Source organism: Zonotrichia albicollis, chromosome 10, assembly GCF_047830755.1.
Source record: "Zonotrichia albicollis isolate bZonAlb1 chromosome 10, bZonAlb1.hap1, whole genome shotgun sequence".
In the NCBI taxonomy this organism is placed as follows: domain Eukaryota; kingdom Metazoa; phylum Chordata; class Aves; order Passeriformes; family Passerellidae; genus Zonotrichia; species Zonotrichia albicollis.
Window position 1 is genome coordinate 36,616,813 of NC_133828.1, and position 12,814 is coordinate 36,629,626.

General features: G+C 41.4%; 1 protein-coding gene across 2 annotated transcripts; it reads right to left on the reverse strand.

Annotated features, from left to right (window-relative positions):
• Positions 1-405: 405 nt before the first annotated feature.
• On the reverse strand, positions 406-10,539 carry CCDC14 (coiled-coil domain containing 14). Of its 2 annotated transcripts, XM_005485146.4 has the most exons (13): positions 10,346-10,496; positions 9,344-9,399; positions 8,796-8,859; positions 8,035-8,107; positions 7,800-7,940; positions 6,563-6,799; positions 6,379-6,473; positions 4,854-5,415; positions 4,192-4,333; positions 3,531-3,610; positions 2,874-3,092; positions 2,656-2,788; positions 406-1,605 (listed from the first exon to the last, which is right to left on the reverse strand). In XM_005485146.4, exons 1-13 carry the CDS (start codon positions 10,376-10,378, stop codon positions 630-632), a joined length of 2,811 nt encoding a protein of 936 aa, XP_005485203.3. In that variant the 5' UTR covers positions 10,379-10,496; the 3' UTR covers positions 406-629. The 2 variants fall into 2 exon arrangements, with proteins under 2 accessions (XP_005485203.3, XP_014121262.2); XM_014265787.3 differs by lacking the exon at positions 9,344-9,399 and having other exon boundaries at positions 10,346-10,539.
• Between the last annotated feature and the right edge of the window lie 2,275 nt (positions 10,540-12,814).

Sequence of the window (12,814 nt, forward strand, 5' to 3'; positions counted from 1 at the left end):
CACACATTTGTAAAAGCATGCCCTATAACAGGATTGTAGAAAGCAATGGAAGTTTGATGATCCTTTTCTTGCCCTTGTCTGGACTCTCCACTTCATCAACTTCCTTGAAGTACAGTGCAAAGAGAAAACAGTTTTAGCAGTGATGAGTGAAAAGGGATTTCTTCATGTATTTCATAGGACATACCATACACTAAAAATCCCATAGTGATGGCTGTCTTCATTTTTGGAATAATAATCCTGACTTAGCAACTATAACTCTCAGCACTGCTCTGTAACTTGCTCCTCCCTGGTCTCTACCTGTGGAAACTCCTGCTCATGTGCAGCACCTTACAACAGTTCTTAGGGGAAGGAAAAAAAACCACAAGTAAATGAGTGCATTTAATTTTGCAAGTCAAGAGTATAAAATAATTTAAAAAGCCATTTATATTTTATATAAAAAGCCAGTTATTTCAAGTTGAACACATCAAGGGGAATAGCACCACAGCCTAATGAGGAACAAATTCTATCCATAATTGAGACAGCTAGGAACAAGCTGTTACATACAAATATACATATCAGTACCATACTTAATATACTTCAGAAAAACTTAATTTATCCAAATAGCTGCAGCCCATTTTGCTTTCTCATACTCATTGCTTTCTCATGTTACTTTGCAGAGTCCTTTGTAATCTGGCTATGTTGGCATCCAGGGCTGCTAAGCTATTTTTAAAGTCCTCTTCATCTCGAGAAGTAAATGTTGAGAAAGAAGATGCACTCCAGTCAGACCTCCCTGAGAAATCATCAAATGAAATGCAGCTAAAATCAGCTGCTTCACTGCCTGTCTTCTGAGAAACCCCTGCTGGAAATGGCACTGATGCACAAGGGTATGGACCAGGCTGAGGCTGCTCTGCTCTATCCATGACATCTTTTGCAGCCCCACCTGGAATGCCTCTTGGTCTCACCTGGACTTGGTCTCCTTCTGGCTTTGCTTTACCCCCTGTAACTTCAGGAGTGCTTTCCACAGTCTTTTTCACACTGTACCCAGCATTTAATGTATCCCCTAGAGTTGGATCCTCACATCCATAGTGCTGCACAGAGCCTGGGAGCTCACAGTGGTAATCCAGCCTCTGACAAGCCCCTCTGCTGTGGGGTGGCACACCACTTCTTCCAGAGACTGGCTGCTGTTTTTTAGAGGCACTGCTGGTCAGTGGAATATAAATTGTTTCATCCAGCTTGGTTTGGTCATCTAGTAAAGTTCCAGAATCACTCCCTGTTTCTGCATCTTGCTTCAATGGAGCTGGTGGTCCTCTGGGAGCTGCTGCTTGTTCTTCTGTGAATGTACTGTTAATTTTACTTCCTTCAGCAGCAAACTTGTCATAGGACAGACTTTTCATTTCTACTTCTCCAGTTTTATTTGGGAACTGAAGGTCTGGATCTATCAAAATATGATCCATTTCTAATGTTTTAAGGTAAGTCATTACTGAAGTACTCCCAGGAAAGAGCTCAGGTTGCATCTGCTTTTCATGGTCTTCCAAACGAGACTTTGAGAGAAATTTCTCAGGTTTGGGTCTAACACTGTCCCCTGTGAGGTCAGACAGAAGCTTGGCCATGCTGCCCTGCAAGGTTCTGTTAGGGTAAAATCAACCAAACAGATTAAAATCAGTCACCAAAAATAAATAGTTAAAAACTTTTCTATAGGAAAAAAACATTAGATTTATCAGGCTGTGGCAAAGTTGCAATGTACTTTCTAGATATTGTTATTTGTGAACCAATTGCAAGTTTTTTGAATTCTTCTTCAGCTCAGTGTGGCTAAAAAGTAACAAAAATAGCACAACCCAATGAAGTTCTCCAGATTATTCCTGGTGTACCTGCTTTGAGCAGCACACAATGAAATAAATTGATGTCAAGAAACTGCTACAAAGCAGACAGAAGCAGTTACCAAAATCACTATGAAAGGTTTACTGAATTACTCTTCCCATTGCGTCTAAATAAAAAAAACATTAAAAAAATGAATAATTCTTCTAACTTACTGCTCTATCCATCAAAACAGATGAACATTTAGATATTTGCTCTAGCATACACACACACAAGTGATGTGACATCATTCTACCACCACCTGGTGGTCAGCACAGCAGTCACAGAAGTGTCTAAACCTCTACAGAAGCATTTGAAATGTCTGTAACAAAATATTCTGCTGTTCCAATCAGTCCCAACTAAAAATATAGCAGACAACAGTTTTTTCTTCTCAGCACAACATATCCAAAGCAATTGTAGATACACACCAGTATGCAGCTGCAAAAAGCTATTTATATCTCCCAGCTTGCCACTATTTTCAAGATAAAATAAATTCACAGCAACAGTTCTTTTTGGCTAATAGATCCTTACATACCTAATAGATCTGCTATTAGGAGTTAAGACTTCATGTAAGTTATGGCAGATTCACAGAATATGATACCTCTTAAACCTCTTTTGTTTTAAAACAAAATTATAGCAGCATTGTAACAAAATGAACTTTAAAGAGAAGGTTTAGCTTATGTGACCTCTCACCACCAAGATACTAAGATCACAATAATCCACAGGATGGGGAAAAAACCCCAAAAACCCCAAGGAATAAGAAAGATTTTTAAAAAAGAAAAATAATGTCAGGAGGCCAAAAAAACTCTTAGCCAACAGTACCTGGTTAATTCCCTCAGTCTCTTAACTTCAGCATCACGCTGACGTAATGTTATGCCCAAAATCTTATTTTCTTTCTCTGCAGCTTCCAGCTTAAACTGAAGGCTCTTCACAGTTCCTAATGCCTCTTCCACTTCTGAAATACCAACAAGAACTTACACAATTACTTCTTTTGACTTTTAAAATGCTAAACAAAGAATAACCAAATTGAAAACACGCACCAATCTTGAGCTTGGTGGAATGAATGTCATAATGCTGTTTGTTTTCTAGCAATTCTTCTTCTTTATCTTGAATACCTTTTGCAAGATGCTTATTTTCTTCTTTCTGACTTTCTATTATTTTCAGTAGTTCTTCATTTTTAGTCTGCAGTGAATCAAGGCCTTTCTGTGATTCTTTCAATTGACTCTGGAGCATCATATTCAAGGACTGCAAAGAAACCACTACCAAAAGTAAAACATAAAATGTTTAAGTGTTTTGTGTGGTAGCTTGAATTTCTAAACCAAACTGAGTTTTATAATTATCTTGGTAATATGAATTTTGGTAACAGATAGATGGGTTGTGGAGTGTTTTTTCAACAAGATAAAGCTCAAGCTTTCTTCTCAATTATTTTATCAGTCATCTTCATTTTCAGAGGCACACAAGCAAAAATAACCTGCTTGGCAGCTGAAGAGCCAAATCCTGGTATGTGGAGTCTAAACCAGCCCAACATCCCATGCAAATGCATTTCCAACATTAAACCCCCTTTGGTCAGCTACCACTAAAGGCCACAATACATACAGACATATGAAACTACAGATATATAAATTAAAAATTATATATCTATGGTAATAAAGCTTTAACAAATATACCCCTATCAAGCAAAATTATTGGTACTTTACATTCATAGCTGCAGCTCTGTCCAGATGTCTTCTCACTGCTTTCTTGTTCTCTAAGTTGCTGGTTTAATATTCTTAGTCTCCTAAATGTGAATTGTGAAAAAAACACAAATTCAGAAATACTAGAAATACACTCAAAAGGACTGCACTTTAAATTAATCTGGTGAGAAGTTGCTTTTGAGAATTAAATGTCAGGGAATATTTCAGAAACATAAAGAAGTCTTAATAACACATTTTTCTTACATTCTGGTACTTCTTCAACACAAAAGACCCTTTCCAAGTATCTGATAAATATCTAGCAGATAAACCTATTCTGCTACCCAGTTATGTGAGAACCCTCTGAAATGAGAGACTCTTTTGCATTTGAGAATAAGTTACAAAAAGAACATGAGCAGGCTAACTAACTTGTTAGTGCAGTTTTCAGAGTGATGCATTCACCCCACCCACTCAAAGGCCCCATCATGAGGTAACTGATTCCACCAAAATACCAAAGCCATGCTGTGTTAATTATTGCATTTTGGAGTGTATGGCCTTAGCAGCACACTTTCTAATTCACAAATATTGCCCAGACAAGAAGGGAAGAGCCTTAAGAGAGGCAACTGAAGGCAGAGCAGTTGGAGGTGCTTTAGGTGCAGGGCAGGGAGGCTCCCTGGGCAGCTCCCACCTGCGCAGCTGCGCGTTCTCACTGCGCAGGGGCTGCAGAGCCAGAGCTAGTTCAGCCTGGAGATTCCTGCTTCCCACCACAGCTGGGAGCAGGGAGACAGAGTCCTCCACTTCACTCATCAGCCTCAGCACTTCTGAGTCACCTGCAAAAAGTGAGGGAAGAAAGAGACTCCATAAACCTATAAATCTGTAACATAACTAATGTTTTACATGTGATTAAGCAACCTACAAAGTGATTTAATAGTATCTGAGGGTTTTGCCCCCAAGAAAACTTTAACTATATATATTTAAAATTGTTGAGCTTGAATATGAAAGCTATGCTTTACATCCTCAATAAAACACAACCCACCATCTCTCCAACCAGCCTAGGTGGGGCTGCTATTGCAATCTGTCCACACCAGGACCCTTCTCAAGGGAAAGCTCTATATATGGAATAGCAACAATCTTTATCTTACTGTCATGATACAATTAAAATATTATAAAAGTAATTTAATACTTATCCAGAGTGAATCCGGAAGGTTTTACAGCTGTGAAAAGCCACAGTAAGAAGTCACATATCACCTGACACATACAACTTGCATAAACTGAAGTGCTTGCTCCTTTAATCGAGCTCTTGTGTTATTTGTATGTCATAACTCTAGTGCACAGTGAAAATGTCCTCACCTTGATCTGTTACCAGTGCTCTGAGCTCACCCAGAAGATACTTTACAGTCCTAACTTTATGGGCTGTTTCTTCTGGACTTTCTTTTCTAGATTTTAGAACTTTCTTCACACAACTTGTCTTGCAGCTGGTATCTTTCACTGGAGACATGTCAAGTACATCCAATTCATCTTCTTCACTGACCAGGTCCTCACTGTGCTCCTCAGGACTGTCCTCCTCTGTGTCACATGAGCCATCATGCTTTGCTGGACAGTGATGATGGCCCCTCTGCTCAGTCCTGCCATTCAGCACCTCATGGGATTGTAACAGGGCCTGTATGCACCTCATCAAATCTGCCTCTTTTACCTGCTGCTCCTGGCCTGGGGCCACCTCTCTGGCACAAGGTGTTGGCACCAATGCAGGCACTGAAGGGGTTAATGCTCCTGGTGCTGAGCAGGGGATCACACCAGCAACAGCAGTTCCAGACTGTGTTTGTGCAGCAGCAGGAGCAGCAGAAACCACTGGGCAAACCACAGGTCCTCCCATCTCTGGCACACATTCATAGGCACTGTCTACAGGAACTCCCTGCATAAAAGGTATTTTAATTAAACAAAAAATTAACATGATTTTTAAATCTTTAGGAGAAGAGTCCCAAACAGCACTACCCTTGTCTGACTCAATGTAAACTTGTTCATTCTTTGCTAATTATAAGAACTACAAATTAATAATGGAATAATTTTCCTGTATAATAAGGAGGACTTAAAATGTAAATCTGATTTAGATTACCTTTAATGTTATTGGCAACATTAAAGCACAGTTCTTTTACAGCTGTTCTGTAATGAAAACCCTCAGCAGTTTCTTGAATCCAAGCAGAATAGGGAAGAAAAGAAATATAAAGGACAACACTGTTACCTTTCAGTATTTTAAGCAGGTGAATTTTTTAAAAGTCAAGATCATCACTAGCTATACATGGAGTGCCTACAGATGAAAGGTAAATCTACAGTCTTACAGATTCAAGGTAAATTCCAGCCCTTTGCTACATTTCCTGAGGTGGCAGCTGGTATTCTCCATCATCTCTATTCTATACCTTGAAATACACAGCATTTTAACATGTGACTCCAAGATAACACAGCATGTCTGAAGAAATAATTGCCTTGATCACTGGCATATGATATATGAGTTCTTCTGTCAGAAGTTGCTTAATGATCCTAGTGTGCATTACTGAGAATGCAATTAACAGTAATCAATAATTTCCTGCACTTTCCATGTTTGCTGTACTTTACAGAATTCCCCAGGCAGAAGCAAGCAGCCAGCTGAAATGCCTCCAATTTCAATTTTTGGTGTCTACATAAAATGTGTTTTGAATAGCAGCGTTTTGTCTGTGCATCACTACAGTGTGAAATACACAATTTTTAAAAAGGGAAATTATTAGGAAAAGTGACACAAGGAAATGTATAAGTGTATATATATATATATATATAAATATATATAAAAGTAGACCGTGCTAATTCAATGTTGATTGATAGTGAGAATCAAACTTTTACTTACTGACTGAGTGGATAAGGAATGAGCTGAATGCTGCAGGGAGAGTGTTGATGTGGAGGTAGGTAAATGATAATTCAAAGCTGTAACATTTTGATATCCTAAAAGAAAACAACACTTATAGATCAGGGCAATGTGAGCAAAACTCATGCAGTCAAATAGTCAACTCTACATTAACAGTTCCACTAACCCTGGTTTGAGGTAGGAGAAGGAGTTACAGTAGGAATTTCATCACTCTTCTGTGGGGGTTGGCCAGTTATCAGAGACATCTGAGTTTGCACATGTTCATACAGTTTCTGATATGCCCCAGGAGAGTGGTCACTGCAAGGCACATGATTTGACTGAACCATCTGATTCTGTGCTGCACTGGAAAGCTCCTTCTCAGCAGGTGTGGTAGATGAGGCAACTTTTCTATTTGATATTGGCACTGTAGAAAAAGGAAGAACAAAATATTCCAGCTGAAGTTTCCTGTCTTCTTGATCTACACAAACCCATTGCATTGTCTGGCAGATTCTGGAAGGCTCCCTTGAAAACAGAAACAAAGATCCTATGGCCCAGGATACCAGTCAGATTTTGATTCACCAGAAAATGAATCCATCAATTTTTTCTTCCAGACAGAGCAACCTAAACCAGTTGGACAGGCAGCTGTCCTTGAAGGAAGCACAGAAACTTAAATCCTACAGAAGGCCAGTTCTAAAATAATTCTTGAAATGTCTGCTTAGGTATAATTAAACTCTGTAATTTTACAGAGCTGGGAAGATATCAGCTACATGCTCACTTCCTACAATTCTCAGTGGGGATTCTGCTACACACCTGTCCATAGGCCCCACTCACCTACTGGATCAGAAATTGCACAGAAGAAACAGAGTGCAGAGAGGCAGAAATGATAATAAATGAAAGATTTCCCCTGGGAGCAAAGCAGCTGACAGCACTCCATCTGCCTTTCTATTCAGTGCTTGGGCCACTAAAGCATTTGAGGTCTTGTCATTCCTAGCCACACTTCCCTGTTTCCACAAATCCTTCTTTGAGAAAAGCCTGGCTGGACACTGAACTTCAGACCAGTCCCTAGCTGTGGATCCTAAACTGAGATCAAGGACTGCATTGTTTCCTTGTCCAAGAGAAACAGGGAAAGGGTATAACCATTCTTCTTCACACTTCCTACCAGATAAACCTGATAATGTTGATACTTGTAAACACATTCAACTTTCATGTACCTGAGGTTCAAACACCTGTGAATTTCAGTAATTGTTCAGTAAACATTTAAGGTTTCTAAAAGGAAATAATACATCCTTTTGTGGAACCAGCCCAGGTTCAACCTGTAACAAATGGCAACAATTATGTGAAGCCTTGCTGAATCTCACTAAGTTGAGGAGTCTTTCAAGGTTGCTTGAACAAAAAATAAATCAAGCCCAAGAAAGCCCACTTACCAATTTCTTTTTGGACAGGGGAAGGAGTATTGATTCTTTTTAACCCTTTCTTCTTGGAAGTATTTCCTTTGGTTAGCAAAGGCTTGGAAGTACATTTAAAGGTAGTTGTTTTCCCAGGTTGTTTATGGACAGCCTCCCTTCCTGGTATTAATTGAATGAAAAAGTGGTCAACAAAACAAATCAAGAGAGTATTACAGAACTTAGAAATGTAACTTGTGTTTTCTATAGGTACAACCTGTAGCTTCCTTTTGTAAGATGGTCTTCAGTAAAGCTGCACAATGGTCAAGTCCATGATGAACAGTATCAACCTGCACAAAGAGCACTGCAGTCAGTCAATGAGTAGCACTGCTTCCTTTCAGTAAGCCAAGATGCTGTTTTAGAGGTGAGTGTACCCCAATCTGTCATCTGACAAAGAACAACTCATAAGCAAAAAAATATATGATTTCCCATGCACTACTTTGCAATTACATGGAAGTTTGCAAACACACAGAAAAAAATAACTAAATTGTGCTGTTGCACCCCTGTCCATTGCTCAATTTGAGGTTAATTACAGGTATGTATTTTATTCTCATTTCCATGTACATTTAAACAATACAGCCTACTTGTATTTTGGAGACAACTGGCTCAGGACTACACAAAACCAGTACTGCAGCACACACCGTGCTACTCTTTCCTTCCAGCACAAAAAAGTAACAAGGGCAGCTGCTCTTCTGTGAGGGCCAGACCTTGTCCATAGGCAGCTTCTTTGTTTGCAAAATGTATCCTGTGCCTTGAAGAGATCTGTCAGAGCCAAACTCACTGCACACAAAGCCCATTTGCTCCTATCTGTAAGATACAGTGCAGACATTCTTGCTTGCCTTGCAGGAGCAATTTCAGGTTCAGATGAAAATTAATTAGGATCTAAATTAATCTGGCTTTCTTCTGTTACTCAAGATATTCCAATTTCTCTTCTCTTTAGATAACAGGGATGACTGTATTAAAGAGCCATTTAATTACCTGATTGGCAGACTCAGTAGAACAGAATTTTACACCAGAATGGCATCCTTTCTTTAAGCCAAACCTGAAAAAGTGAAATTCACTGTTTATACCACCTCCTTAATGGGAAAAAAGTAAAAAACCATTTACTTTCATTCAACAATAGCAAGTAAAAGAAAATTAATTTCATCATGAAACAAAGTAACTTTCTATTCCTGAAAACTTTGCATGGCTGCAGCAAACATGTTAAGCAAATAATAACAATATTTGTTTATTAACAATTTGTGTCAAAGAAGAATTCAGTCTCAACAGTCTTCTCTACAGCTAGCATTTATATAAATTCAGTCTTTTTATAAATAAAATATGAAGAGTGAAATCTGTATTTTATATGCAAAATTTCTATTCAGTTTGGGCCTGTCTGTTCAAGGGCTGCTTAGAACCTTTCAGTTCAAAATGTTTCATATATACACACAAGGATTTTTTGTTCAATTGAGGTATGACAAGCGTAAGGCTCCCAAATGCTCACATATACACTCAGTTTAAAACAGTATTAGTGAATAAGGTCTTACTGATTTCTTCCATTTGTTAGTTTAGTTGCTCCTGACAGCCTTCCAGAAGACAGAGCCTGTTGGTTACAGAAATACACCTTGATTTTTTTAAAGTATTTTCACAACACTTGAAGACTACTATTGCCCACCAATTCCAAGAACTTTTGCCAAGGTGGATCAGTCCAAGGGACATTACAGCTCTCAAGGCAAGGGTGCAACTGCTGCCAGCAGAGCCTGAGACTTGTGGGTTTCAATTCACAAAATATGCCTTGACAGCAAGATGCTTTGTTAATTTCCACACATTTAAGGACTCACCAAGAGCTGATGTACAAATGTGTTTCAAACTGAAACTATGCTTCATAAATGCAGACCTGAACTGTGGGGGCTTTAGGAATGATCTATGGCCAGAGCACACAGCACAGGAATTCAATCACAGGCACAGAATCCCAGCATGGGTAAGGCTGGAAGGGACACAGAGGCTCAAGCAGAGCATTCCAGAGCACATGGCACAGCTCTGCAGCCCGACCTGTTCCTGAGCATCTCCAGTGAGGGAGACTCCACATCCTCTCTGCACAACCTGTTCTTCCTGGTGTTCGGTCTGTGCCCGCTGCCTCGTGTCCTGCTGCCCGGCCCCACCGAGCAGGGCCGGGCTCCATGCTCCCACAGCCCTGCAGCCATTCATACACAGTGGTACGGTCCGCTCCCCGCCATCGCCTCTCGAGGCCGAACACACAGCCCCTCCAGCCTTTCCTCTTCAGACCCCACTGATCCACCCTGCCTTCCGCTGGAGCCGCTCTCGGGCAGAGACAGCCCCAGCACGGCCCGCAGCACCTCAGGACCGCCGTCAGCTGGCTGCGGTGCGAGCCGGGCTCGCCCTCGGAAGGCCCCACCTCGCTCAGGAGACGTTATGGGGATCCCCCGACGCCCGCCCATCCCCCCGAGCACCCCCGGGCTCTGGCGAGGAGGCCCCGAACGAGACCCGCACCCCGCCCGCTCCCCCCCCCCCCCCCGGCCGTCACGCACCTTGCGGGGCCGCGCAGCCCCCGGCGCGGCCATGGCCCGGCCCGGCCCCGCCCACTCCTGCCCCGCCCCCGCCCGCGCCGGCCAATCACCACCCGGTCCGTCCGCGAGGGGGCGGGACTAATAAAGGAGGTGGAGCTAACGACACCACCTCGCGGCGCGCCGGCGGGCGCGGGCGCGGGAAGGTGAAGGAGGCGAGCTAGGCAGCGCGGCCGGGGATTGGCGGAGAACGGGCGCGGAGCGGACCAATAGGAGGTGAGAGGGGGAAAGGGCGGGGCTAAGCGGGCCGTGAGGGGCGGTGCGTGCCCGGCCCCGCCCCGCCGCTCCCTGAGGGAACGCCCCTGCGGGACCAGCAGTTCTCAGGGCAATGCTCCCCGGGCACAGGGGATCCGTATAATATATATGAAATAAGCGGAAAACCGAGCCCTGCAGGTGAGTGGTCACAGAGCCACAGAATCGGGTTGGAAGATACCTCCCTGCTCATCGATACCTCCCTGTGAGCGAGCACCACCGTGTCAGCCAGGCCCTGGCAATCAGTGCCACCTCCAGGCTTTGCTTAAACACCTCCAGGGGCCGCTGCTCCACCGCATCCCTGGGTAGCCCGTTCCGGTGTCTAATCACACTTTCAGTGAAGAAATGCCTCCTCATGTCCAACCTGAATCACCACTGGCGCAGCTCTGCTCTATGTCCTGTGAAAAACATGTTCAGTCTCCTGTGATATTAAAAAAGTGTAATAAAGGACAAAGATAAAGCAAAGGTTATTACGGCCAGGCCAGGTGCGTCTTGGCACTCAACCAAGAGCACACTGTTATCTTCGGAGATACCCCTTAAATATTTTTCCTTTACATCAACCTGTTGCATATTCATAGGCCCTTATGCAAAGTAAACTTTCCCCCGAACTAGTTTACATGTTCCAAGAATTGTTTAGCATATGTCCTCCTTGGATCCACCTTTTTGGAGCACGTGTATTCCTTGGTTGTGGTTTTAGTACTTTTTAAACATCACCTTCAGTTTTGGCCCCAGGCAACACCATCTTCAGACAGTGAGTGCTGATGGTTTGCATATTTGTAGCAGGTGTCCTCCTCCTAAAACTATATCTTCATAATAAAGTTACTTTAACACCACACTTGTAGAATCCATTTTAATATTTGTGAAAAGCCAATACTATAATATGTATCTGTAACAGTCCTCTTGTCCTGCCTGGCCCTTCTGGGCCTGCAGCTCCACACTCACAAACACACACAGTATTTATCACTGGCATATCAGTATTCTGCATGTCCTCACTTTTATTAGCCGAACAAATAGACCTTGTGAACACATGGAATTGGAAGCAATTACATTTACTCAGGCTGAAAATGTGGCTGCATTACTATGCTACTAAGGCTACTATAGCAGAAGTGTGTATAAATATTCAACATCTCTGCTCTCCCAATGTGTAAATTGTATTGTTATTACCATGTTAACATTTACGCTGAAACGATGACAAACTTGAATTAAAAATATATTGTGAATATATTTATCATCCTGTCAAGAAAAACCCCAACAAAACAGTAAAAGAGAAGGGTTTTCTGGTAGGAATTTGAAGACTTCTTCAATTCTTCTCATTGAAAATTAAAAATTATAAGACCATTGCAATAGAACAGCTGAAGAAAGGAATATAAACTAGAAAGATAAAAGAGAAAGATGAAAACTCAAAAAGATGTGTGGCAACTACCAAATTAGAGCCAGAGCCATTGGCATACTTTCTTTTTAAGGTAGTTTCTGGAAGTTTTATGGATTAATTCTTACTCAACTGATAAATGTGGGTGTAGTATTTAAATAAGGAAGAATTATTGCAAGGTGTTTAGCAACACCTTAGTAATGTAAAAATCCCAGTCCCCCCTCAGTCTCATCCTTTGGTTTGAAGATACGCAGATCAGCCATTTTTTTCATGAAAAGGAAATTGAATACAGAAAGCTATCAGGGCCCATTCTTGCCAACTGAAGCATTGTGAAACTACAGGCAAGATTGCCTTATAAATAATTTTTAAAACTGCAACTGCAAGGATTAAAAATCGCATAAATAATTAAAATTCTCACGGTCACAGAGCTCCAGGTTGTCACTCTTTAAAGACAACAACAAGCTGTTATGAGAGTCAGGGTAGAACTGCAAGGGTTTGCAGTAGAGTATGCTCACCCAGCAGAAGATGGATACATTTTCTGACTGACAATGGATTTCTTTATTGAAACTGTGGGGAACCACTGAATATCTCTGGACCTGTCTGCTTGTTATGGTAAAATTGAATTTTTAAAAAAAGAGATTATTCTTTGTCTAACATACTGAAATGCTTCAAAGCCATGAGCTGCATTCATACATAATAATATATTGTTACTCTTATTTATAATCATGATATCTTTCAGAGAGAAAAGTTAATTCCATTTAGTGAAACCATTTTTTATCTTTTCCTCCTGTTTGACAGATAACTAACATTCC

Bases quoted from the DNA above. Each gene is read 5' to 3' on its own strand.
- CCDC14 (XM_005485146.4), bottom strand. From the start codon at position 10,378: ATGGCCGCGCCGGGGGCTGCGCGGCCCCGCAAG. The intron at 8,860-9,343 runs GTAAGACCTTAT...TCACTTTTTCAG, and splicing joins CTAACAAATGGAAGAAATCA to GTTTGGCTTAAAGAAAGGAT. The intron at 6,800-7,799 runs GTAAGTGGGCTT...CTTTTTCTACAG, and splicing joins CCCTGTCCAAAAAGAAATTG to TGCCAATATCAAATAGAAAA.